The sequence below is a fragment of the Sciurus carolinensis genome, chromosome 4 (assembly GCF_902686445.1).
Source record: "Sciurus carolinensis chromosome 4, mSciCar1.2, whole genome shotgun sequence".
Taxonomy (NCBI): Eukaryota; Metazoa; Chordata; class Mammalia; order Rodentia; family Sciuridae; genus Sciurus; species Sciurus carolinensis.
Genome location: NC_062216.1, coordinates 167376763 through 167403774, shown reverse-complemented (window position 1 = coordinate 167403774; position 27012 = coordinate 167376763). Strand labels below are relative to the sequence as shown.

Genomic DNA, 27012 nt, shown 5'->3' with positions numbered 1-27012 from the left:
CCCTGGGTTCAATTCCCAGCACCACAAAAAAACAAAACAAGAAAACACAAGGGGGATAAGCTGGGTACAGTGTTGCATACTTGTAGTGCTGAGGCAGGAGGATGGAAAGTTCAGGGCCAGTCTGAGCCATGTGGTAATACCCTCTCAAAAACAGGCTGGGATGTGTGTGGCTTGTTGGTAGAATACTTGCCTAGCGTGCCTGGCGCTCTAGGTGCTATCCCCAGTACTGCTTAAAGAAAAAAACAAGGGAATGGGTAACAGAATTAAAGGCAGTGGTTATGGGGTCGGGGGTTATAAACTTGGAATAGGCACATGGAGGATACCAAAGTACCAATAGTGTTCTCTTCATTTACCATGGGTGTTTGGTTTAACATTTCCTTTGACCATATTTATGCTTTAACAATAAAATTATTTGAAAAGAGAAGAAAGTTTCTGGTCCATACTTTATCCCGAATTGGGTTGTTGAGTGTTAGATGACATTTTAAAAACAAAAGCTTTTTTAAAAAGCCTCAAACAAAATAGCATTCTTCCTCAAGTTCTGCACCCTAACTCTGCTTTCCCTGAATTTTCTTGTAAAATTTGAATTGCTTTTGTTTTCATCTTCACTAAATGTTAGAGCTGAATTGTTGTGCCTGTGTAGGGCTCCCCCCCAAACACCCAACTGAAAAGGGGGTGGATGAGGTCAGCATATATATGAATGGTCCCAAAAAGTTGTGCATTGCACATTTAAACAGGTATGGTTTGTATGTTAAATGATTATTGGACTGGGGCTGTAGCTCAGTGGCAGAGCACTTACCTAGCATGTGTGATGGCCTGGTTTTGATCCTTAGCACCACATTTAAAAAAAAAAAAAAAAAAAAGGCATACTGTCCACCTACAACTACAAATAAATTTTTTTTAAATCTTTAGGTCTTCAGAGCTGAATTTATTGCATAGCCACATTTAATCATTACTACTACTTATTTGATAAAAGTACTTAATGAACAGCATAGTATACCAGAGAGTAGGATATGGGTATGTGTAATGGGCGTTGTGGATATGCTCAAGACCTAGGTGGGGGAAAAGACTGCCTAGAATTTTGAGGTTGGTGTTATAAATAAAGATGGCATATTTTTTAAGAACTTTGTTTCAAAGTTTTAGTATAGGGTAGTATGTTTTGAAAACTTTGTTTCAAAGTTTTAGTATAGGGTAGTATGTTTTGAGTAATAAGCCAGGGAGAAATGAAAAATGAGAGTGGTCAGTTTAAAATAAGCCATAAAAGGAGGTCTGGGTAAGTAGCTCAGTGGTAGAGCATTTACGTAGTCTGTGTGAGGCCCTGGGTTTGCTCGCCGTACTCTTAGCAGTTAGTTTTATTTTCTCGTGGATCATTTCTTAAGGTTTGGATAAAACTGGATACAGCAGGATCAATGGAAATAACACTTAAGAACCACATACATTTTACATGAGGTAGGCTGACAATCTTTAGCAGTTGGGTTTTAGCATTTTTATTTTCTTCTGTGCAAGACCGATAATTGAAAACTTGATTTTATACTCCACCACCACCCCAGTTGCTTACTCATTCTAAGCAAGTGCTTTACTACTGAACTAGACCCTGCAGTCCTTTTAAGTTGCTTAGGCTGACAAACTTAAGTTCCTCCTGCCCCAGCCTTCAAGTAGCCGGGATTAGAAATGGGTGTTGTGGTGCGGATAGGCTATATTTCTTGAAGAGCATATTAAAGATAGTGGTATATGTACTCTTCTTTCTCTGAGTGCCTCTGTGGTGTTGGAGATTGAACCCTGGACCTCGTTCTTGCTGGCCAAGTGCTCTACCCAGGCTGTTATCTTCAACAGCTGCATGTATTCTTACACTGTTAAAGCTTTTCCTCTTTTGTTTCTTGATTTCTCCTTACCTGTAGAACAGCAGTGCAAATGAAATGAAATTAGCCAAGTTCTACCCATTGAGATACCCAGTGATAGCAATAAAATTTCCTGCCAGGAATCTTTATTTATTTAGAAAAATAACTAGCTAGTCTCAAAGCCAAAGATTTCTAATAGTTCGAATTATAGGAAATTGAAGCTCTATAGAATAGCTGCTGCTAAACTTTCTACAAGATGACGTGAGTTAGAGTAGAAGCAGCAAATTGGATTCAGTACAGTGTTTTACATGGAAAAAGTAAATGGGATGAAAAAATACCCTATGATTTGTATACCAAAGCCCTATACTTCGTGTAAATTAATTTAGGGAAATGAAGGCCTTGGTGTTAGGATTCTTCTAGGAAAAGAAGTTTCTTATACGTTTTAGGTTTAGCTAGTTGCCATGTTTGTATTTAGCTTTCCTGTTTTAACAGGTATATAAACGGGAAATTGATATAATTTGATGAATTTGAAAACCTTCATTAAGGCTGGTGCTGGGAGACCAAAGGAGATCACACGTTCTAGGCCATCCTGGGCAACTTAGATCCTGTTTCAAATTTTTTAGAAAGGGCTGGGGATGTAGCTTGGTAGTAGAGGACCCCATGGTTCAACCCTAGTACTGAGGGGGGAGGGATGCCAAAAAAAAAACTTTAATAAAATTTATTGAACTCTTTTTCTGTCAACTAATAGTATGTTTGCATAGGGCTGGGGAGATAAAGTAAAGATGGAGGCAAGAGGAAGGAAAGCTCATAAGTCTTTGTTCTGATTCTTTTGAATGTTAACATAAACTAAATTTAGGTGAAGGCTGTCTCACTACTCCATTTTAGGTCCCAGTAGTTTGCCTTTGCAGATTTGGAGACGAAAAGTTCTCTTCACGACATAAAGGAAGGGAGGGGTCCATGAGCTGTTCCAAGATTGGGAGATTTGATTGATTTGTGTTTTTCTCTCTGACCACAATCTTTTATTATTATTATTTTTTAGTTGTAGATGGACACAATACCTTTAATTATTTTTATGTGGTGCTGAGGATCAAGCCTGGTACCTCACATGTACTAAGAAAGTGCTACACCACTGAGCTACAATCCCAGCCCTCCTGGCCCACAATCTTGCCCTTAATTTAAAGCTTAAACTAATGTCCTCCTCTATTACATGAAATAGGGCCTTGCCTGTTTCCTTTAGAGTCTCCAGCACCACTTAAAACAGTATCTGGTACATATTGGTACTAGCTACTTGTTGACTGTATGAGTGCAATTATGCTAACTGGCCCTGAATGCTTGCTGTGGCGAGTAATGTTTAGGTACTTCACACACATTCACATACATTCCATCTTCAAAACTTAAACAATTGGTGGTACTTTTCTTTCTGTTCTACATAGGACACTTAAGGCATAGAGAAGTAATTTGCTCCATATCAAACACTAAGAAGCAGAATTTAGATTCAATACTGCTTTTAGCAGTGTTGAGTGGTAAAGGAAGTTTTAAAAACTCCATATCTTCAAATTCATGTATAAAATAGTCTTTTTGGAGGGAAACTGGTAGTCTCCTAAGTCAAAGTTTATGCATGTCTTTATGGCATATAAGATGTATCACTTTAAAAATGCTCATGAACCAAGGGCTGCGGGTGTAGTTTAGTGGGAGAGCACAGCACTTGCCTTACTATCATATGCAAGGTCCTGGGCTCAATCCCCAGTACTGGGGGGAAAAAAAAGAACTAAGACCTTTTTTGATGTTTCTAGATTTGGAGCAAGAGGCGGAGGTGGCCTTCCCCCAAAGAAATTTGGTAATCCTGGGGAGCGTTTACGTAAAAAGAAGTGGGATTTGAGTGAGCTCCCCAAGTTTGAGAAGAATTTTTACGTGGAACATCCAGAAGTGGCAAGACTGACTCCAGTAAGTGAGTGTGTGTGTGTTGCTTCTTTTGTACACATAAATGAGCCAAGTAGACATTGGCCAGAGTTTACTTGTATACTGCTCTTAAGAATTTTGTATTTTATTCTAGTGTATTCTCTTTTCAGATACTTATTAAAACTGGATACTCAGGATAGGGACCAGTTTAAATAAGCACATAATACATCACTTGGTTCTCATTTGTTAATTGCTTCCCAACCTATTTGTCATATATGATTTTAACTATTTTAGGTGGGATCTTTTCAACATTTTAAATAATTTCAAAAAAAAAATCGACAGTGTGTACTCTTTATTTTTAACCTCATTATAATAATTATTTTAGATTCTACCCATGAAATGACTTTTTGTTAAGGAAAAAACATAATGAAAACAGCATTTGGGCCCAGGCAGGCTTCACATTTTCTCCTTTTCGCCTAAAGCTCTGACTTTAGGCACAGGTTACCCGTTCTTTTCCAGTGTTTTCTCCTATGTAAAGTAGAACCCTTGTTCACTGATATCATTAACTCACAAAGTTGAAGTAATATATATGAGAAAACATTATATATTTAGCTTTGTTAGTGTGAATTGGGTGGTACTTGTTCAGCTGGTTTGTAACAAAGTTTTGAATGTTGAGAATAATTCATACTAACTAGTTTTCATTTTTTTCATAGTATGAGGTCGATGAGCTCCGCCGAAAGAAAGAGATTACAGTGAGAGGAGGAGACGTTTGTCCTAAACCTGTCTTTGCCTTCCATCATGCTAACTTCCCACGTAAGTGTTCTTGAATTCAGAATCTTATTTAAATTGGTTGAATGGTAAACATGAACGTTAAGTTACTTAAAGGTTTTGAACTAGGCTCAGGATTTTGTTGAAAAGATACATATAAATGTTTTGTGAAGGTAATAATTTATTTCATGTCATGGTTCCAAAAATTTTTAAACCTGCTCAAGGCAAATATCTTGTTGCATAAGAAAAAATTTTGCATGCTCCTCTTTCTTAGACTGAGAAAAACAATTTTTCATCTTCCACTGAGGTTTTTGCCTCTGCCTTTTATAAAATAGAATAAGGTTGCTTTCCAACTGGATAAAATATGAATTTAACCCCCCCCCCCCCAAAATTGTTGTGTGCCCATGATATTAGATGCTTTTGGATAGTGGTTTTCAAAGATAGCATTGAGCTGATCAGAGTTTCAGTTTTGAAAAAATAATAATAAACTTATCAGAGAGATGTAAAGCTAGGTAAATCTCACCTTTAGTAAGCCTCATAAGTTCTTAAAAACTGTTTTGTCTACATCCTTAGTTTTACTTAAAAACAATGACATGTTTATTCTCTTACAGAGTATGTAATGGATGTGTTGATGGATCAGCACTTCACAGAACCAACTCCAATTCAGTGTCAGGGATTTCCATTGGCTCTAAGTGGGCGGGATATGGTGGGCATTGCTCAGACTGGCTCTGGAAAGACTTTGGCGGTATGTACCAGCAAGCGGTAACTTATTTTAGTATCCTAATTGTCAAACATACTTTCAATTCTTCATAAAAATGAAATTTTAGCAATTAAATATAAAGAAGCATTAAATATGTTCAAATTTACATTAGCATGAACATAGTAATGGTGTTATGTTTTTCACTTTCCAATTTAGGTATTATTTATTACTGTTGTAGGTTAAAATTATTAAGATAGTGACTTGTTTTTTGATGTAAGATTGTTATTCTTGTTCTCCCTAGTATTTGCTGCCTGCAATTGTTCATATTAACCACCAGCCATACTTGGAAAGGGGAGATGGCCCAATTGTAAGTGTGTTTCAGTGTGTTTATAATTTTAAGAAAAATTATAATTGGATGATTGGTGTATTTTAGGGTCTGTGTTTTACACAAATTATCTGATTTTGTTCCTGACTCCACCCTCCGTATCTCAAAGAGGTAGTCCTTAATTGCTCAGTGGTGCTGTGAAGGATACAAGAGAGAAGTGAGATGGGTTCCCTGCCCTGTGGTTCTTAAAATCAGGCTGGGAATATATGTTTGTAAATTTTTGTAGGGCAGCACAGCTCTGTGGTTTGCTTGTTTTCACTTAATTGCTACTTCCTATGAAATTTTGAGTGGTAGTCTCTAAACATTTTGAATGCAAACACAGCCTTTTTTAAAAAAACTTACTTCAGATTTGCATTTGTATTTAAAGTATGTATATTCTTAAGGTATCTTTCAAACTTGAGAAACAATGTACTGCTTTGCTTTATGTATCAGATAGTGCATTCTGTAGAGTTTGCTCTTTATCACTGGCTGATATATATAGTGGATCAGTACCCTACAGTGTGTATTCACAGTGTATATAATACATGTTTCATGAGTCTTGATTTGGTATTGTTTTGACCACATTCCACATAATTCTGACAGATTATATAAGCTGTTGTTTTTGCTAAATGTAACTAGTGAAGAGCTTGATTGAGCAGTGTTAGCCCTTACATTTTTTTTCACTCATTTGTTTTTCTTGTTAATATTTAATCCATAGTTGTGTTGCAAGAATATTTTTAAAGTACTTGCTCATTTTGTGAGAGTTGTATAGTTAAAACGAGGTAATAAAATTTGTAAATCCACTTAAGTGGTACATATAAACTGTAATGAATCATAATGCATCAAAGTCAGGGCAGGAGCTACCAGTGTCATTCCACATACTAATAGAAAATTCTGATCATTTTTCCCCACCCTGCAGTGCCCTTCTACTTCGGCCCTGTCACCTACCCACCCCGTCACATGATTTGAAAAGTATTAGATTAGACAATAATGGAAGAATTGTTATCTTCGTATTTCACAGTTATTTATGGGTTTGTGGTGTTGTTTTCTTAACTTGGAATGTCTCAAGTGGTTTTTTGCCTATTTCAGTGTCTGGTTCTGGCTCCTACCAGAGAGCTTGCTCAGCAAGTACAGCAGGTGGCTGATGACTATGGCAAGTGTTCTAGATTGAAGAGTACTTGCATTTATGGAGGTGCTCCTAAAGGTCCTCAGATTCGAGACTTGGAAAGAGGTAATTAAAAAAATTGTCGGTGTATAGGAACGTTAGTTAATCTTACTTTTCCAATTTCTGTGAATGAAGTTGAAGAAAGTAGTAGGTCCTTGTGGGAAAAAAAAAATCAGTATTTTAGGAACTTAGAAATTCTCAGATACATTTTTATTAGCTATTTTGGGAGAGGAATTTCACCACAGCTAGTCTTACTCTTGAAAGATTTAATGGTTGTGCAAGATTTCTTAATGGACTATGTCTTTTTTTGTTTTGCAGGTGTTGAGATCTGCATAGCTACTCCTGGACGCCTGATAGATTTCTTGGAGTCAGGAAAGACAAATCTTCGCCGATGTACTTACCTTGTGCTAGATGAGGCTGACAGAATGCTTGATATGGGCTTTGAACCCCAGATTCGTAAAATTGTAGACCAAATCAGGGTGTGTAAAAGTGCTCCTTCACTATCTTCGTATCCTTGACTGTCATTGTAGTTCATTGACCTAAAAGAAAGCCTTTCCTTTCCCCATAGCCTGACAGGCAGACACTGATGTGGAGTGCCACCTGGCCAAAAGAAGTGAGACAGCTTGCAGAGGATTTCCTGCGTGATTACACCCAGATCAACGTGGGCAATCTGGAGTTGAGTGCCAACCACAACATCCTTCAGATTGTGGATGTCTGCATGGAAAGTGAAAAAGACCACAAGTATGAAAGAGATTTCACTATCTGTTTTAATAACACTCATGATAATGCTAATAATGCTCCAAAATTAAAGTGTTAGAGAAACTAACTTGTTTCGTTTTGTTTTAAGCCAGTGTGGGTGGCACATGCCTATAATCTGAGCAGCTCAGGGGGCCAAGGTAGGGAGATTGCAAGTTCAAGACCAGCCTCCTCAACTTAGTGAAACCCTATCTCAGAAAATAAAAAGGACTGGGAATGTATAGCTCAGTGGTAAATTACCCCTGGGTTCAATCTCCAGTATCAAAAAGAAAGAGAAACTTAATGGTTTTTTGAGGCCTTTAAGACATTAAAAACACTGCTGATAATAATTCCTCTTTTGTGTCATTCATTGGCGCATTGTGGTTAGAAATTTTTAAGCCATGATATGAAAAGAAAGTGCTGTAGTTTTGGGAGTTAATAACTGCAGAGGAGTTAATATATGGGGGTGGGGACCTTTCCTGCATGATGACTGTAGTGTTTGTCTTTTTTTTTCCCCCCAGGTTGATTCAACTGATGGAGGAAATAATGGCTGAAAAGGAAAACAAGACAATAATATTTGTAGAGACAAAGAGACGCTGTGATGACCTTACTCGAAGGATGCGCAGAGATGGGTGAGTATTGCACTGAGATAATTGGTCTTGGATTTTATAATTTCTAGATTGGTGTTGTGAATGTTGTATTTTAATAATGCCTCACATCAATTTGTTCTTTGTAGCCTAACAACCCTTATCATAATTATGTAATAGCTTCTTTTTTTTTTTTTTTTTAAGGCTTAGTTTTCCTGTTGTTTAAAAATTTCTGAAATATTTTTGGTCACTTTTTTTTTGCTAGTTGGCCTGCTATGTGTATCCATGGAGATAAGAGTCAACCAGAACGAGATTGGGTACTTAATGGTAAGTTCCAAACTAAAGGGCCAGATGGTGTTTTTGGCTTTGCAAGACCAACTAGTGATTCCTGTTACTCAACTCTGCCATTGTGACACATAAATAACTGACCATAAACAACACGAAAAATCATGGCCTAGCTGAGTTCCAACGAAATTTTTACTAAATGCAAAAGTAGGAATTTAAGAACTGGGCATAATGGTGCACATTTGTAATTCCAGTGACTCATGAGGTTGAGTAGAATGGTTTCAAGTTCCAGGGCAACCTTTGCCAGCTTGGCAAGACCCTGTCTCAAGAAATAAAAAAAACAAACCTTGTGCTGGACATAAGTTTGAGCTGTGACTTTTTGGGGCAATTTTGGCATGTCTCCAGGGTCTTTTAAAGTTCATAATGCTGTATTTTTTTTTTTTTTTAACTTGTACCACCCCCGTTTTATTTTTTGTTAAGTTCTTGCCTTTAAGTTTTTTCCTTGGGGAAATTTGACAGTTTGCTAAAGTGCTTGGAAGAAACATGTTCCTTGGTCATTAAGTTCAATTTTAGTGTGTTTCCTGTCACCACTTCTTGTTCATGACTGTGCTTGGAGGGAGGCTGCTGAATGGAATGGAAGGAGCCCATATTTAAGAAATAATGTGCTTGTATCTTGGGTAGGAAGAATAACGGTTTTTCTCCTTTCATTCCACAGCTTTTAAGACTGTCCCTTAGCTTGGTCGTATAACTTGATTTTGTTTGTTTTTGCAGAGTTCCGTTCTGGAAAGGCTCCCATCCTCATTGCCACAGATGTAGCCTCCCGTGGGCTAGGTTTGTATAGATAGGTGTCTGTGTCAAGGGTTTATGTATCTTTTTGGTTTAAAGATTTGTCATTTTCAAATTTAGAATTGTATAAACATCTGTTTAGTAAAAAGAGAATAATACAAGTGTGACTCCCTCCCCCCCCCACAGTTTTTTTTTTTTTAACCTTAGTTGTTGCTGGGTTTTTTGTTTTTTGTTTTGTTTTTGTTTTTGTTTTTTGTTTTTTTTTGCTTTTTTTGGGTTTTTTTTTCTCTCCTTTTATTTTCAAAGTCTCTTCCTGCTCCTAACAAACAGGCTTTGGTCTGCAGCAAGGCCTAGGCATGACTATTCAGTTAGAGGGAGAGGAGACATTCACTTGAACAACTTAACTTCTTCTGTTTTTGCTCTATTTTCTGGCTGGATAGAAGGAGCCTGATTGAACCTAGCTATTGAAAGCTAGTTTTCTTCAGTTACTATTTCCCTATGTGAGTCTGTTGTAGATAATATATAGAGGCCCAGTTCTATGAACACTTAATTAGATTTAGTAGACTTATTACACAGTATCATTTAATTAAATCTATATTGCCCAATGTTAACTTATTTCCTGAAGTTAAAAAAATGATGGCACTCAGTTATCCCCACCTCCTACTGTATTCATGTCATAGATATGATAACAATTTAAGAGCTTAATTTGCAAATGTTCTGGAGTGTTCAACCCATTATGCTGTAAGATAATATACAGATACTCTGGTACTTTAGCTAAACAGGTCTGACTCAAAACTTTTATATTTAAAAAAGAGTATTTCTGTCATAAGGAAATCCTAAAACTATTGACAGGTGTTTAATTTCTTGTCTAATAAGGTGAGAAGTACCATGTTCCCTGATACTATTTAATGTAAGAGAACACATAAAAAAGTGATGGAGCCTTTTTATCCATTGGACTTACCATCGCCTCCTTCAGAGGTGATGACCTGCAGCCATGATGGAAAGTTGTCCCTGCCCTCTGAGGTCCTGTCTGGGTCTGTGCCGGTAGAACTTGGACCTGTTGGGAGAGGAGGTGGAGGCCTGAAAGCACTTTACTCAAAAGCTTCAGTAATGATGGTTTTTAAACCAGGCTTGCTATGTGCTGGTAGCTTCTTTGTGCATCTTGCCTAGACAATTAAAAATATTTGCTCCATATTCCCCTTGCCTTTCTGAATCAAATCAATTGGCTACCATTGAGAATAACTTAGACTCTTCATCCCAGTACCCCTCATCCAAGTGAGGGGAGAGGGAAGGTACCTGAGTCTGTTTCTGTTACTCAACATCAGTGCTTGTTTTGGGCCCCCTTTGTTTGCTGCCTTGTAAAAATCAAAAGGAGGGAGAAAACCCACCAAAATGGCAGAATTCTGACCAAGGTCCTACAAGATCCTGGAAAGTGAAGGCTTCTACCTCATAGACAGGGGTGCGATTTTCAGCTGAGTCACCAGGCCTTTTTTCACTTCCTGTCGAGCGATGATCTCTTAAATGTTCCCTTCAGGTAAGTTCTTTGATTCCCATAATTTTATAATAGTCATCCTCAAGGCAACCACTATTCCCCTTTCCACTGGGATATTTTTTATTTCTCCTTTTTGTTTAAACTACACACTGTTAAACTAAAAGTATTGAATTTATTTTGTTTTGTTTTTTAACAGAAGCTTTGATATCAGCTGCAGATCCCTCAGTACATGGCCGAGGCAAATCTACATTGGCCCGAAGCTGCTCTAGATGGGCCTGTTGGCTAGTCTTAGACCCTCTTAATGAGTGATTGGAGATTCAGGCCATGTCCTAGGGCTTTCCAGACTAAAGGTTCTTAGGCAGCTGGCCAAAACATTAACTTTTCCATTTCTTACCCTGCTACAGCATCTTCTATAAAGGCAGCAAGATAATATTGTGACAGTGCACAAATAACATCAGGGCAGGCCTGACTGGAGAAAAACAAATTCTGCGCTTGCTCCTATGTGCCTTCGGCCAGCTCTGTGCACACACAGGACAGCTTTGTAGTATGAAGAACTTGCACCATGTCTGCCCCCTATTGAGCCCCTCCAGAAGTACTCCCAGGTGCTAGATCTGAACTGTTGACTGCAGCCCCCAGTGCCAGTGCTTTCTGCTAGGGGAGCACACTTCTGTGTGTCTGGGCAGTGATTCTGCTTGTTCTGCTTCCCAGGGCCATGCCCAGTGAGAGTGACTAAGGAGCAGTGTCCTAGCTCTGAAGATGTGGTCATGGATTATAATCCCTCCACCCCTCCCCAACCCTTGCCCTGTAAATTTTTTTCTTTGTGGCATCAACGACCCTAGCCTGAGACTCACGCTGCCCCCTGTGATAAGTGCCTTCTCGTCTTTCTGGTGTGATTCAGGACTTTAGGGGTCAGTAAAGACCGAGGAGCCTTTATTGTAATAAGAAACAGACATAATGCCCCTTCTTCACAAGCCCTGTAACAACAGCCGATTTTTTTTTTCTTTGTTTTTTAATCATCTCCCCTTTCCCCCTGAAATTAATCCAGTCTGGGCAATAGATGCAGTCTGACCCTTTGGATGTAACTTACATTTTTTTTATTAATTATTTTTTTCTACAATCACCCCAATTACCTTGGGGGAGGCGTTGGAGGACCTGAAATTTTTACCCGAACCCAGGTTCTCCGGCGCTTGGCAACCAAATGGGGCTACAGAGAAGCATCTAAGCCAGTTCACAGAGCGAGCGTGTGTGGGGACTTCTCACTGCCACGGACCCTTGATGCATGCTCCCCGCGCTCCAGTGGTCCCGTGTCAGAAGGCGGAGTTTTCGAAAGGAGGCCGCCAAAAATAAAAGGCAAAGAGACGGGATCGGCTGCAGCGGTTTCCCAAAGGAGGAGGGAGTGTGCATCGGTCTGGTAACAAACAGAGAATGTTTTTTCATTATTTATATCACAAAAATCTGTGTTTTATCTAGGATATTTCCTGAATATTCTTTGTAAAATGCAGATTTTTTTCCACAAAACATTAGGATTCTGTTATATTCTTAAATTTGTTTGTTTAAAGTAGGTAAAAAATACATTTAGCTGAAAGGCATTACACTAACATTTACATACTGTAAGCATTAGGAGATTATTTAGCCCAATTCCCAGCATAGAGAGAATATTAAACTTGTGTCTCAAGGTTTCATTTTTTTCCCACATTCTTTGGCTATTTATTTAATTTCCCAGGTCACATAGATAATCTTTTATCGTTGAACAAGTACTAAGCCTGAAAATAACCTTGAGTTGGGCAAAAAAAAAAACTTCATTTGACAGAAGCTGGGTTTGGTAGTATAGTGAAATTTTAGTGTAATGTGCGCTTGTGGTAATTCAAAGGGGAAGGATAAATCTGTATTTTTTTGCAAAGAAATTAGGTGTGTACATTTGGCTCTGATCAGTTTTTTTTTTTTTTTAATATAGAGCAAAAAAGAATTAACCTAAATGTTAAGTCTCCTTGAAAATGTAGTATAAAATACATGAAGCTCCTTTTTCATTTTGCTCTGTGACTGGTTTAAAGGTAAGTTCGCTATGTTGTTGGTAGATTTTTGCCAGGCTTCTCCCCAACAGAGTAGAAGTGATTTGGCCCTGTAACTTAACAGTGGTTACCGCCTGTTTTCTGCAGTCCAGTTCTGGGAAGGATGGCACTGGAACTCGTTGGTCTAGAACCAATGTTGGTGCAGCTCCTGTCAGTACGTTGGTCAACCACAGATGAGGCAGGAGTTTGATGGATGGATGGGATTTGCTTACAGTTCAGTAGCCAATAAAGATGCCATGTCCCAAGAATCACTAATCTTCTTTTACTCTGTTGGGATGAGTCTTGTTTTGTTCCTGCTCAGAGTGGTTACTAACTTCATCTTCTCTCCTCTTGCTGTCATCTGCATTCGTGCTTCCCACCTGTTGTTTGGCATGTCCTTTACCTTCTCTTTCCCTGCCACATCAACCTACACGCTGACTCACCATTGACGTGAAAGATGTGGAAGATGTCAAGTTTGTGATCAACTATGACTATCCAAACAGCTCAGAGGATTATGTGCATCGTATTGGCCGAACAGCCCGTAGCACCAACAAGAGTACTGCCTATACCTTCTTCACCCAGGGAACCTGAAGCAGGCCAGAGAGCTGATCAAAGTGCTGGAAGAGGCTAATCAAGCCATCAATCCAAAACTGATGCAGCTGGTGGACCACAGAGGAGGCGGCGGAGGAGGGGGTAAGGGTAAGTCCTGGAGTTTTTCCAGGTACTGCCAAGGTATCTTTGTTATATTCATTATGTCTTGGTTTATTAATTCTGTAAAAACTTTATGTTGCTTAATAACAAAGGAAAGTGCTCAGTAGTTTTTCCTGAATTTTGTCATGATGGTCCTACTGCAGCACAGTTTTTCTGTAGCCATCTAAAATTGATCTTTGTGAAATACATGGTTTCATGTTCACCATTTAGCTAAACTGGTTACTTTTTAATACCTTAAAAGCTTAGCATCTTAGGTTTTCAGTTTTCTATATGGAGAAGTCAGTAATTTTAATGGAAACTGAGGCACTATTGTCTCTCCGCCATTCCAGAATATACTAGGAGTTAGACTTCCTAACTGCAGGCTTGTTGTGTTAAGACTGTGGTTCTTGGTTATCCTCAAAGAGCCTAAGCTGCAGTTGCATTAAGTGCTGACTTAGGTTGGCCTAACTGAAGATGAAGGAAACATGATGAATGCTTTTGTACCCCTTCATTTTTATATTTGGGTTTTTGTTTGGATCATAAGCATGGCATTAAAAAATACTTTGTATCCTTCCCATCAGGAGGTCGTTCTCGATACCGGACCACTTCTTCAGCCAACAATCCCAATCTGATGTATCGGATGAGTGTGACCGGAGGCTTCGAGGAGTTAAAGATGGTGGCCGGAGAGACTCTGCAAGCTATCGGGATCGTGGTGAAACCGATAGAGCCGGTTATGCTAATGGCAGTGGCTATGGAAGTCCAAATTCCGCCTTTGGAGCACAAGCAGGCCAATACACATATGGTCAAGGCACCTATGGGGCAGCTGCTTATGGCACCAGTGGCTATACAGCCCAGGAGTATGGTGCTGGCACTTATGGTGCTAGTAGCACCACCTCAACTGGGAGAAGTTCACAGAGCTCTAGCCAGCAGTTTAGTGGGATAGGGCCGGTCTGGGCAGCAGCCACAGCCACTGATGTCACAACAGTTTGCACAGCCTCCAGGAGCCACCAATATGATAGGTTACATGGGGCAGACGGCCTACCAGTACCCCCTCCGCCCCCGCCCCCTCCTCCTTCACGTAAATGAAACCACTCAGTGGTAGTGACTCCTGCAGACTTCATTACATAGAAAGGAACACTGTCTTTACTTTCCCCCTGCTTTTTTCTTTACCTTTTTTTTTTTTTTTTTTTTTTTTTTTTTAATTATTGGGGTTTTTTTTCCCTCCCAACCATTGTGATTTGTCTTTTCATGCAGATTAGTTAGAATTCACTGCCAGGTTTCTTCTGCCCCCTGTCCCCAAATATAATCCAGTCTGTAATAACTGATTTTGTAAAAATATATATATAATGACTAGAAGAGGAAAATTTCTTCCCCCAACTTCTTGCATGTTGAGGATATTTGAGCTATTTTTCATCTTAAAAGAAAAAAGTAAGGTATTAGGAGGCCCTTTTGTGGGAACCCTTTTTTGTTGTCCTGAGTTTGTGGGGAGGGTGGGGGGAGGGCTGGATTGTCCTGCAGAAGAAGATGGCATCTGTGCTGTGAATTGCTCTCATCACTGGGTTAGAAAACCAAGAGGGATAAACCTGCACATTTTCCATGACGATTTTTTTTTTTTTCTTTTTTTTTTTAAAGCATTTCTCAAGTTGGATCAGGGTTCCAGGGTTCCTTGGGCCTGATGGTTTTAAGATCGTGCTTTGCCATTGTCATTTTGGCTGATGGCTTGAGTGCATTTGACAGTTACATTTTTAATTGATTTTCTCTCCCTTAAGTCTGCCTCCCCCCCCCCGCCCCAGTTACTGATAAAACTGGTGAGTTTAATGTCAGGTTAGAATTGAATTGCTGAGTCTCAGTTTAATTCTTTTAAATTAAAAACCCAAGCGTTAATCGCATTGGTTAAACTGCAGCATCTTGGCATTGGGGTGAAAACCTGCCTGTTTTCTTCCCCATTTAAGCAGGGACCATCTATGAAATTAATTTCTAGCCAGACTGTTGCTGTGAGCAAATGAATGTCAGTGCTCACTGGAAATTTACTTTTTTAAGTAGTTGAGCCTCTGCATTCACCTGCAGTGTGTAAGGCACCTTTAATGATAAACATTGTATTCAAAATGGAGGCAGATTTTCCTTTTAAACTCAGTATTTGTAGAACTAGGGTAAAAGCAGCTCTTTGCCGCTCACTCTGCCCCTTTGGCCAAGTTATCTTGAGCAGACACTCTTAGGCACCCCTGAGCTCTCGCGCTCTGTCCTGCAGCGCTTCTAACACTTCTGGAGGCACACGCTGTCCTCAGCGTCCCTTTGCACTCAGCTTTTCACAGGTAGGTAGTGCTTAGGAAATGTCCTGGAGGACTTAAGTCCAAGTCCTTTTTACTTTTCCTCTATGTGAAGGTAGGTGGGTGGGTCCCCTTCATAGTGATACTATCTTACTAAGACTTCAACAGCTAATGGACCTGGAAAGAATACTCTTTTGTGTTCACCAGAACCATAGGCAGGCAGGCAGGCCATCCCAGAAGCCCCTTCCATACCTATTGTGGTGGAACTGTTCATTTTTATGCTGTTACCAGTATCACAGTGCAGGAGGAAGGCTCCCTTCCTATTCTCAGGCTATGGCCTGAATGTGCTTGCTGGTTTGTAAGATCTAAAAATTGAAATACTTGAGGTTTTTTGTTTTTGTTTTCCTTTTAAAATCCTTCAGGGAGAGAGAAGGGATGGTTTCTGAGGGGTTCTGAAAGTATTGATTCAATGTGCAACATACCAGGTAGGTTGTCAGCATAAGCTGAAATGTATGCATGTAAAAACTTTGGCATCCTTTTTATTTTCCACTTCCTTCTTTACTGCTCTTTTTGTTCCCCCATCTTTAAAAAGTAGAGGCCAAGGAGGATGGTGGGCACAGAAGAAATATGCAAAACTGTTCTGTGCTTTTAAACCAAAGTGTTGTGTCTTCCCGCCATCTCACCCCATCCCTCCCCAAAGAGAAGGTATCTAAGCACTGATCAGTCTGTTGTGGACATTTCTTTCTACAACCAAATTCTGGTTTTTTTTTTTTTGTTGTTGTTGTTGTTGTTGTTGTTTTTAAACATAAGAGATTCCACCACAGGGGACGTCCTACTCTATTGCAGCTCCTGAAAGCATCCGTTTTCAGGGAAAGGTCTGTGTATACAAGCAGTAGTCCGATTGCTTGCTTTCCCTTTTCTTAAAATGAAAAAATAGCAAATTCCAAATTTCACAAGCTCTTGTGGCCTGAGCACAGCTGAAGTTTAGCAGTTTTTTTCTGTATAACTCTCTGATGAATTTCTGACAAATGCTCTCTTGATGCTGGTTACTGCATTCATGGTTGAAACTCATTTAGGGAAAGGGTTTCAGTATTAAACCACGGGCTGCTTCTCCCCAGTTCCTCCTAACAAGTCATTGTGCGGACTTCTCTCATCTAAAAGGTTGGTGGCTTTTGCTTGGGATCAGTGCTCTCTATACACATGTCCTTGCTGGTCTCTGAACACATTCCTGTTGCATTAAGACTTGAAAGATTTGTAGATGTGTGATGTTCAGGCACAGGATGCTAAGAGCTATGTTACTATTAGTTTGTAAATTGTCCTTTTGATACCATCTTGTTTTCTTTTGTAGGTATAAATAAATAAAAACTGTTGACAATAAGGTGTGGGCTTTTTATTCCTTAAAATTTCTCTGAGTAACTCAATGCAGTTCTCTTAGCTTTTGCTTCTAGACAAAAGTTGGGTGTGTGGGGTGGCTAATCACCTTAGCATCTAAACTGAAAGGAAGGTGGGGTTGATTAGTCTTAAAGAATTTGAGTCACAAAACAAGACCCAGGGTAAGTGCTTGGGCATCTAGCTCATCAGGAAAATGGTGATCTTGCTGATGGTGCCCCACCCAAGCAGTAGTTAGGATTAAGGAGTGAAGGGCTCCTGTGACCTTTGAATAAGACTTCAACCAGGTGAGGAGGGGACACAGAACTATTTACCCTTGCCAGAGCTGATGAATTTGGTTGCTTATGGCTTGAAGGCAGTGTTAAAGTGAAGTAACAGTTAGCTCTTGCTGACTGGCTATGATTTTACCCTTACCAGTTTGGTCTCTTAAAGTGAAGTCTATGGGAACATGCCCCCAATATAGCTGTCCAGGTGGGGCATTCTCCCGTGGGCATTGCTCCACATTGACCTTTCCCAGCTTGAGTTGTGCTAATATTAATTCGATCCATCTGTGGATCAGGCTCCTTGAGGTTTCTCTTTCCAGGTACCCAGAAGCCTTGTACTTGTGCACATGGCCCCAGCTGCTTGTTACCTGTGCCACGGGTATTGGAAGATCCTGCTGACAAGGTCTAGATAGAATGAGCAGTGCTTTGCTGAAATCCATAGTAGGCATTTTTCTGGCTTTAATTTTAATATTTGGTCCCCAGTCATGGGTAAGTCACCAAGGAGAATTAATCAAAATGGCTTGTTCCATGTCCTTATTAAGGTGTAGGTCATCTTTGAAGGCCCTCAAATTGGCATTGGAAGACTTAACTTCTTTCCTTTAAGTACTGGAAGAAAATGGAAGTGAAGTTATAGAGTATCGTATAGATCAAAGAACTGCATGATCCTGTCTCCACATCCAGCTCCAGGTCCTTGAGATGTTAAGGCCAAAGGGGGAAGACTTCACCTTAGGTTGTAAACTTAACACTGGGCTTCAATTGCTCTAGTCTACCTCTTAACCTGAATAATGTAACAGCTCACTAGCTAGTCTTCCCTACTTTGGCTTCTTATGGGTTGGGGGCTACGACCAGGATGTTACCAGGGATTGATTACTGGAGGGGGTGGTCACTTAACCACTGAGCCACATCTCCAGCCCTACTTTGTATTTTATTTAGAGACAGGGTCTCACTGAGTTGCTTAGTGCCTTGCTTTTCCTGAGGCTGGTTTGAACTTGTGATCCTCCTGCCCTCAGCCTCCCGAGCCACTGGGATCACAGGTGTGCCACTGCACCCAGCTCTGACTTCTTTTGGTCGACATAGAAGCTAGAGGATTGGTTTTTTAAATGACTTCCAATCACTGCCCTTGATTAGTGCAGACCCCTTACATTGGCAAGCCCAGTGACCTGACATCTCCAGTTTTGTGAATTTGACCCTACTAATTTAACCTGTGTATTTAGCGTTGCACAAAGCTGGCTAATGCTCTGGAATATCTTGCCTGTGTTTTCTCAACTAAGTCAAATGTCAGCTCTCTTGCCCAGGCACAGTTTGCAGGGTACAAATAATTTCCTCTTGGTCCTTTTTTTTTTTTTTTCCCCTCATGCTGTTGCATACTGAAAATCCTTGTCTTCCCTGATAAACAGCACTGCAGAGCAAAGCCCTGGCTCTCACCTGTTCCCTCAGGTATTATGTGGTGAACGAGTAACAGAGCCTGCTGGATGTGCTGTCCTCCCAGCACCTACCTTTGGTAACGTACAGGTAGAAGAAGTCACAGTAGAAGATGGTTTGCCACCACTCCTGACACCACCGCGATCTGGTCATAGAAGTTCTCAGTCTGGTACCCGCCTGATCCAGTTGGCCAGGTAGAGGGCCCGGTACAGCCCCAAGAAGAACAAGTAGTGAGTGGTAATGGTCTCCGCCTCCCCAGTCTTGCTGATCATGAAGAGCTGGGGCAGGATGGCCACCGATTCCAGGTAGATGGAGAAGGTCCAGAGGATCTGAGCCACAGAGACAAAGCACACAGGGGACTGAGAAGGCCAGGAGGGGCCTGCAGCTCTGAGTGATGTAAATACATGTTTACTGGAGAGAATTACGGTTCAGCAAAATCATTTTAAAATTCACCTCGATAAAGAACTAAAGAGGTTCTCTGGCTCAGAGGTAGAGCCCTTGCCTAATACACTGGGTTCCATCCACAGCACTGCAAAAATGAGTTTTGGATTTTTTCCTATTTTTGGTACAGGGGATGGAACCCAGGACTTTGCACATGACAGGCAAGCCCTTTACCACTGAGCTACATCCCAAATGCAGTATTTTGTCACTTTACCTTTTTCTATGTGAATACAATTATTTAACATTAAGAGTCTAATATATAATGCTTAAAACAGCATGAGCATTTCTATGGAACATAGTTTTTAAAGGTTGCACAGTTAAATTCTTCATAATTGAAGCCACAGTTTCTCAAAATAGTCCATAAATATCAAGATCTCCAGACTCTTGTTGCCCACAGATCTGTGGCTATAAGTCCAGGCACTTTGGCCTGTTCGTGGTCTAGGTGTCTGCTAATCCTACGTGGGACATAAGGTCTCAACAATCAGAAGTGGAACAGTGCGTGCTTGGTTTATGAGCATCCTGACTGCTACAGGTGTGCCTATTTCCCTGCGGAGTACTGTGACTAGCTTGTTGCCATTTTCTTCCAAATTTGGAACTGAACATTCCATAAGCATGGTCACAGAAGGCAAGTCCAGATGCCACCATGGGCCAGGGGTACAGGTGCTAGGGGCGCATCCACTTTGGGGTGAGGGCTCGGTGTTCTCCCTCACCTCCAGTGGTGTGAAGCTGTAGTTCTCCAGGAAGGAAAGGCCGATGACTGGAACCAGAAGAAACTCCAGGCGGAATGTGTCATTCTCAATGTCAAATGTTTTCCGAAATTTCCCATAGATCATGTACACGGTGACATACGCACAGAGGAGGAAAACCACCTGAAAAGGGAGAGAGCCATGAGAGCCTATGAAGTCATTTCCCAGCCCAGGCTCGGAGCCTGCCATCTCACCAGCAGGTGAAACTTCTCTTGGAATCTGAAATGAATGGCCTTTGTGTAAAGTAACTCCATGTTTCTAACCGGGACTGAACAGTCCAGCTAGAGTTGAAGGTGCCCTGGTTGTCCCCTCCACCTGCAGAACACTGGGCAAAAAAAATAGGATCAGTGTTTCTCAGGGGATGAGGCAGTGGCATCCCAGGGCTCCTGTAAACAAACCTCCAGCTTCCTGGATCTGCACCAGTGGCTTGTGAGCATTCTTCCACAGACTGATCGCCCTTGACTCACTTAGCCATTGTTCCTTCAGAAAAGCTGTCTAATCACCCTCGCTGGCTTCTGGCAGGTAACAACTTCATCTAGATACGTCCTCTAACCTCCTCGGCCAGATCACACTTAGGCGTGCATCAGAATTACACAGATGGGTGCACACCTGCAATCCCAGCCACTCAAGTTCAAGGCCAGCCTTGGCAAAATTTAAAAAGGGCTGAGGATGTGGTTCAATCCCATATTGCAAAAATAAAAATTTTTAAATATTTTAAATTACCCTGCCTCAGCCCCCAGAATTCTTCCTTTGCTTCTTAGGTCTGGGCGGGCCTGAGAATTTATTTGCATTTCTAAGTTTCCAGGTGATGGCAGATGCTGCTGGCATGAGACCACAATGGCCTAGAGAAGCTCTACTTGTCCTTCAGGACTCAGGTGAAGTAATTTCCTCCTCACTGGAATGAAGGACACATGCTGTCACTACTGTTCCACCTGGAAATGTCCCCTGCAGCCTGGGCTCCTGTGTTCTGTAAATGTCTGGGTCCAAGTCCACCCCCCACACAAGAGGGTTCCCTGAGGGCAGGGTCCCTCTAAATGTCCAGCTCCTAATTCAAGGCCTGGCACACACCAATGCTGGAATGAGTGGATGAAGCCATGGTCCCTTCTCTCAGGCGTGGGGCGGGCCCATTTGAGATTCCTAGGTCTCACCCAGCCATGCTAAGGGCTGGGTCTGAAGCCTCTGCCAAGAATGCTGGCAGCAGACCCTTGAGCTGAGAAATGTACTGGGCAAGTGGCATTTGATCCTCAGGTGAATTTACTTAGATGATTTCAAGACCACAGACTCAGGTTCACAGTGAATGTGTCCAGTTCCCCACAGGGAGCAATGTCCTCCATTCTGTCAAGTCTAGCAACCATCCCTTGGGTTAAATACCTTCTAGGTTCTGTATATAATCTCACGTAATTTTCAAAACAGCCCAGCAACCTAGGTAGGGAACCCTCCCCCTTAGGACGTCTATCAGATAATGCACCCAACCAAAAACTACACTTCCTGGCCACCTTTACAAATAAGGACACTGCCAGCAGCCACTGGGTGGAGTTTGGGGAAAGCTCTTACCCAGCTGGCAGGCACTCTTATTCTATTTCCCGCTTCCATCTCCTTCCCGCCCAGAAGATGATCTGAAGGTAGGAACTAGCATGCATTCTGTGACTTGGCAGCCTCAGTCCCAAACTAGGTATCCTTCAGGACCAGCTACATAATTTGCCAGACCTATTGTCAAACTAAAATGCAGAGCCTCTTATTTTAAAAACAGAATTTCAAGGTGGTAACAGCAGAGCATTAAACCAAGCATAGGCCCGCTGAACCACCGCACAGGTTACACACCTGTGAGCCCCGGCCACACAAAAAAACGACGGAGCAGAAAGTTAAAAGGAGCCTGGGGCATAGCGGGGCTGCCATCCCAGCCCTGGATTGCCTGCCTCCAGAGTTCCTGTTATGAGAATGAAAAAATAAGCCTTACCTTGTTAAGATCACTCTGAAGTCTGTCACCAGCACCCCAGCAGTCTCAGCCCACATCGCTGACTGGCCGCGCTCCCTCCACTACATATGCTGCCTTAACGAGCCAGGACCGCCTCCCCGACTTAAGGGAACCACCTGTGGCCCAGGGCCTGGGGTATTGGGTTAGAACTGAGAGATGCCCAATTTCTTCTGAAAACAGGGTCACACTTCAGAGTCACGGGTCTGCCAGGACATTAAGTCCACACTGTCGCCCTGCACTCCCACACCCAGCTCCCTGCACGCATCCCACCATCCTGGGCGAACCCTCGCCCACTGCGCTCTGCCACACCAGCCTGTCTTCCTCTGCAGGCATGGAGCCTGCTCCTGTCTCGGACATCTTTGCACCAGCCAGAATGTTTTCTCCTCTGATTGTCACAGGGCTGGTTCATTGTCATTCAGATCTGTACTTGAGAGAGGCCTTTCCTGACCACACTCCCCAGGCTAGCTCCCTAGCTTCCTCCATCAGCTAACCCTGTTTTTAAAACCTTTTCTTAATTGAAGGAAGCATCCATTAAGATAAGACTAATTATTTGCATAGCCCTGTCCCTGATCAGGGGTTCCTTGTTTGTGAGGTCTCCCCTGCAAAACATCGGCTCCCTGAACAGGAGTCTCGCCCAGCAGAGGATGAGTGTTCGGCGTGAACAGAAGAGTCCTCCGAAAGCTCAGTGTGCCCTGTCGGATGGGTTTGCTTGGTGTTTAACCATCCGCATGATGGATGATCTTCATCACACGTTGGACGTGTGGCAGCGTCTCCTACTTACTTTTATCACCCTGCCTAACTTCCACAACCAAACCCTCTCAGCGAAGTCCAAGTATTACCCTCATTCTGCACTCAGGTGAGTGCCACCACCCGGTCGCTCCCACCCCTCACCTCATGACGGTGTTGTAGATGGAGATGAAGTTGGTGAAGAGGTCCAGGTACCTGGTGGTGAAGACGAGAGCAAAAAGGATCTGGCTCTTTCCAGAGATGCCTGACGAGAGGGGACAGGAGACGGTGAGAACAGACTCCCACGCCACCCACACACAGAGCGCAGAGCCTGGGGTGTCCCTGCCTACCTCGGGCAGCCCCTGCCCTGGTCCTCTCCACTCAGCCCAGCCCACTAGCTTACGGGAGTCCCTGTTCCTCTCATTAAGCTGCAATCTGTCTCCATCTCCAGATAAAGACACCAACAGAGTTCCCAGTCCCCCTGCGTGCCGGGCCTCGGTGCTTGCTCTGGGGAGGTGTCCGGTGGTGTGAGTCGGGTTGGGCGGGGGTGGTGAGGTTTCTCTCTGCTCCTCCACCAGAGCTCAGTCCTGGGGGGGCGACGGCTTACTGACTATAAGATGCTGATTCACCAGGGAGACTGGAGCAGGCGGGAGGAAGGCGCGGGCCAGGGAGCAGCCAATTTCATTTTCCAAAATGCAAAGATTAAAAAAGCCCTTTTCCTAGTTATAAAAGTTATGCCTATTTTTACTCTTTATAAAACAAAAATCAGGGGTGGGTTGTGGCTCAGTGGTAAAGCACTCGCCTAGCATGCGTGAGGCCCTGGGTTTCGTCCCCAGCAGATCCGACAGCATAGAAAGATGCAAAGAGATGGACCTCAGGGTGTGTCCTTGAGGATCACTGTGTGGGCGCACGACCACGTGCCGCTCGCACACACGCACGTGCGAACGTGAATATCGTGCCGGTGGCCACACTGTCCAGGTGAAGATGCATCTGGGCTTGCACGGTTCCAACTCCAGCCCTGCTCCCATGTCCCCAGTCTTCCCACAGCTCAGGGACCCGGCCCAGGAGTCCGTCTCCTCCCTGGACTCCTCTGGCCACTGCTGACACGTCATGAGGCGGGTCCCTGGTCAGGTCTTACCTTTCTCTCCCAGTGAGGCCCTCACCAGGGAAGCCGCGGCCTTGTCACCTCCACTCGCACACCTACTCTGCGTGCAGAAGCCTGCTGTCCTCACACCCTCCGTTCATCTGTCCTGAACCTCACTGTCCTGGCTCCAGGCTGCTTGCTTCTCACCCTCTCTGGCTGCACCTGCCTCCCCCCTCAGCCTCAGGCTGCCTCCTCCCCGCCCGATGCCCTCCGCCATTTCAAGAGCCATCACCACACATGCCAGGGACCCCCGGCTCCCGTACATTGTCTGCCTACTGTGTCCTGAGCCTCCCGAACGCCCGCTGCCCGGCCCACACCCATCTCCTCCCAGCCCTCCTTCTCCCCTTCTTCATAAATGGCAGCCCATCCCTCCTGCCAGAAAGCAGGGCTACCTCAAGCCTCCCTCCCCGCCGTCCCTCACATCCAGCAATCAGGACCAACGAATCCCTCATATTCTTAGCTCCACTCCAATGCCACTCAGATGTCCCAGCCACCGTCCCCTAGTGGCTCCCAGACTGGTCTCCCCAAATCCTCGATTGCACCCCAATTCCATTCTCCACCCAGCATCCCAAGAGCTATTTTAAAAATAAAATTCTGCTTAAAGCTCTTAAGTGGCTTTGAAACACTCTTAAAATAAAGTCCCAAAGCCTTATCCTGGCTCATGAGGTCCTGGGTGTTCCCTCCCCTGGTCTCCCCCTCTCTCCCTCCCTCCACCATGGCTAGATTTGATTCTGAATGGAACAGAATATCTGGGGAATGTGGCCTTAAGCAGCCACATTAGCTACCTCTGGTCCCAGACCGTGCCTTAGCTAACTGCCCCTCTGGTGCTGGACATTTTCAGGTGGGGGAGACACTTTTAATGACCAAGGAGGAACACCCCTCTCACATTCTGTGGGGTGCTGGGCCTCACACCAGCGTGGCAGGGCTGATATGAGGGAGAAATGGTCCAGCTGGTGTCCTCCTGGGAGCCTGGCACTCCAGCACTTGGGGGTAAAAACGGCAGAGGGGCTGGCTGTGGGCAGAGGAGCCGCAGGATGGTGGTGGAGACTGACAGGCAGGGCTGGCCCTGGGCTGTGCCGGACGTAAGGTCACCTCGCTGAGCCCTTGCGCGGAGACCTTGCCAGAGGCCCTGTGGCTCACTTAGGCCAGGCAGGGAGGCAGCCCGGGGGCCCTTGGCCACTCCCCTGCCATGCCTTCCCCAGCTCCCCTCTCCTCCCTGGCTCCGCGCTCTGCTCACAAGTCCCAGCTCTCCAGGAGCCCGGTGACTTGAGTGCTGTGTTTTTCACACTTTTGAAAACAATAAATGATTTCCAAAGCTGGCCGCCCATGGAGACCAGGACAGGGAAGGACACAAGTCGGAACCTGGCCAATCCAGGTGGGGCGCACGTGGGACCCTCTGTCCAGGAGCAGCCTCCTTCCCAGAGGCCCAGGGTCCACCAGAGTAGGTGGTGAAGTGAAAACGAAGCCCACATCTCCAACCTTGGGCTGAGCCAGCAGGAGCCACATCAAGGCCTGTTCCCCAGGTCCGACGGTCACCTCTGACCTGTCTCTGCCACATGGGCCCACCCCAGCCACCAAACTGTCCTTTTCCTTTTCCCACAGCATTTATGGCCCCTGAGAACTGGTGTCGTTGACTCAGTCCCTTGACTGTCCTTTGTTGAGGGTTTCCCACCCTAAACCCAAGAAGTCCAGCACCCCAGACAGGCACTGAGGAGGGCTCGTGCCAGGTGCCCAGGGTGGGGCGGGCCACAGCACCCTCCCAGGCCACATGAAGCACAGGGACAGGTCCAGGCCTGTCCTCCCGTCCCTGGGGCCTGCTTCTCCCCATCACCTCCTCAGCATCCCTGCCCACGACCCTGACCCAGGGCCTAAAGGCTGTGAGCAGCTCTCTCCAGACCACAGCCACTGCCCGAAGCAACCCTCACAGCTACCCCTTCCCCAGGTGGCGGCCTCTGCCCTGCTCGCCCCTGGATTCCGGAGACACTTGTCAGGACCCCCTGAGCCTCTTCCCCTGCTCCCAAACCCAGTAGAACTCCTTGGCCTGACAGAAAAGGCCTCTCGTCTGGACCCCCACACCCCAACTCATGTCCTGCTGGACCCTTGCACTCTGTGACCTCCATGTGTTTGTGTGCCACCAGGTGCCCTCATCACTTCCTGGGCTGGTGCCCTACCCATCCTCCAGGGCCAGCATGGAGCTGCCTCCCCAGCTCACCCCTGTGTCCCCTCACCCCATTGCCAAGTACAGGCAGCGCCTCCTGGGCTCCAGGGACAAAGATGGCTGCAGGAGGCTTGAGTGGCCTCTGATGGCACTGGGCCTGTTTGGGGACCACCAGTCCAGCCTGGAAACTTCCAGTCCTCTGCAGGAGAGCCAGAATGCTGGGCCAACAGGTGACCCCTCCACCCCTCCCTGACCCTTTGCTCAGGGGCGGTTCCCTGTCTACTTGGCCAGGCTGGTGCCCCTCCTGCCACATCACAGCCACAGGATCACCCAAGGCAGGGCGAGGCAGAGGACTCTGCCTGGAGGGGGCTGGGAGGGGAGAGTGACCAGCGCAGGAAGAGAAGACCCTGAGATTGGGGACCACTTCCTGAGTGTGCCCCCTCTCTTCCCCTGTGAGGGTGGAGGGAACAATGGGGGTGACTGCTAGGAGGGAGAGGTGTCACCTCCTCCTCCTCCCCCTCCTCTCCAACAATGCCAATTAGGGGCAGTCTGGGTGGGGGTGCCTAAGGGGGCACAAGCCCGCCCTCCACCCCCAGTCTCCAGGCTCTTCCCTCTTAGGTACTGTCCAGACTTAGTTTTTTTGGGGGGACTGGGCAAGCTGAGCTCTTTTTGTTTCAAGGACCCCCGTGCCAAAGTCCCCGCCCAGAGCAACCTCTGTGGAGCACTCCGCCCTGCGGCAGGGCCGGCCAGCGAGGGTCCCCTTCGCGCCCGGGCGCCCCTCACCGGTGCAGCACTTGGACCTCCAGATCTTCCCCAGGAGCAAGATCATGGCCAGGAGGTGGCTCAAGTCGCCGAGGATTCGGAAGACGTTCATGGTGCAGCCCGCCGGCGCTGCGCCCGCACCCAGCAAACTTCCAGGAAACTTTCTGGCGCGCGGGGCGGCTGCCACGTCCCCGGGCCCGGCCTCACGGTGCCCCAGGCCCCTGCCCGCGCCTCCTTCCCAGCTCCGCGCGCGCCCGACCCGCCGCGCGCCTCCGCCACGCACCCTTGGCCCGTCGGTGACGTGGCCAGGCCGGCCGCCGCGCGAGGTGGGAGCCAGGAAGCGGCGCCGCCGGGAGGTCCCGCCT

At 44.7% G+C, this 27012-nt stretch overlaps 2 protein-coding genes across 2 annotated transcripts in view; one reads left to right on the top strand and one right to left on the bottom strand.

Annotated features, from left to right (window-relative positions):
* Positions 1-16986, top strand: part of Ddx17 (DEAD-box helicase 17) — an 18996-nt gene extending 2010 nt beyond the window's left edge. Inside the window, 16 exon segments of the mRNA XM_047547945.1 lie at positions 3629-3779; positions 4448-4547; positions 5114-5247; positions 5504-5569; positions 6656-6797; positions 7050-7210; positions 7300-7472; positions 7988-8098; positions 8319-8380; positions 9110-9169; positions 13122-13238; positions 13241-13363; positions 13936-13989; positions 13992-14296; positions 14298-14397; positions 14400-16986. Coding sequence (XP_047403901.1) covers positions 3629-3779; positions 4448-4547; positions 5114-5247; positions 5504-5569; positions 6656-6797; positions 7050-7210; positions 7300-7472; positions 7988-8098; positions 8319-8380; positions 9110-9169; positions 13122-13238; positions 13241-13363; positions 13936-13989; positions 13992-14296; positions 14298-14397; positions 14400-14440 — 1900 coding nt within the window. The 3' untranslated portion in view covers positions 14441-16986.
* Kdelr3 (KDEL endoplasmic reticulum protein retention receptor 3) lies at positions 14501-27012 on the bottom strand. The gene is given in 7 exon segments (XM_047547946.1): positions 14501-17879; positions 18770-18815; positions 18817-18867; positions 18869-19024; positions 19847-20007; positions 22750-22848; positions 26669-27012. Coding segments are annotated over 7 exon segments (645 nt in total). The 5' UTR covers positions 26760-27012; the 3' UTR covers positions 14501-17838.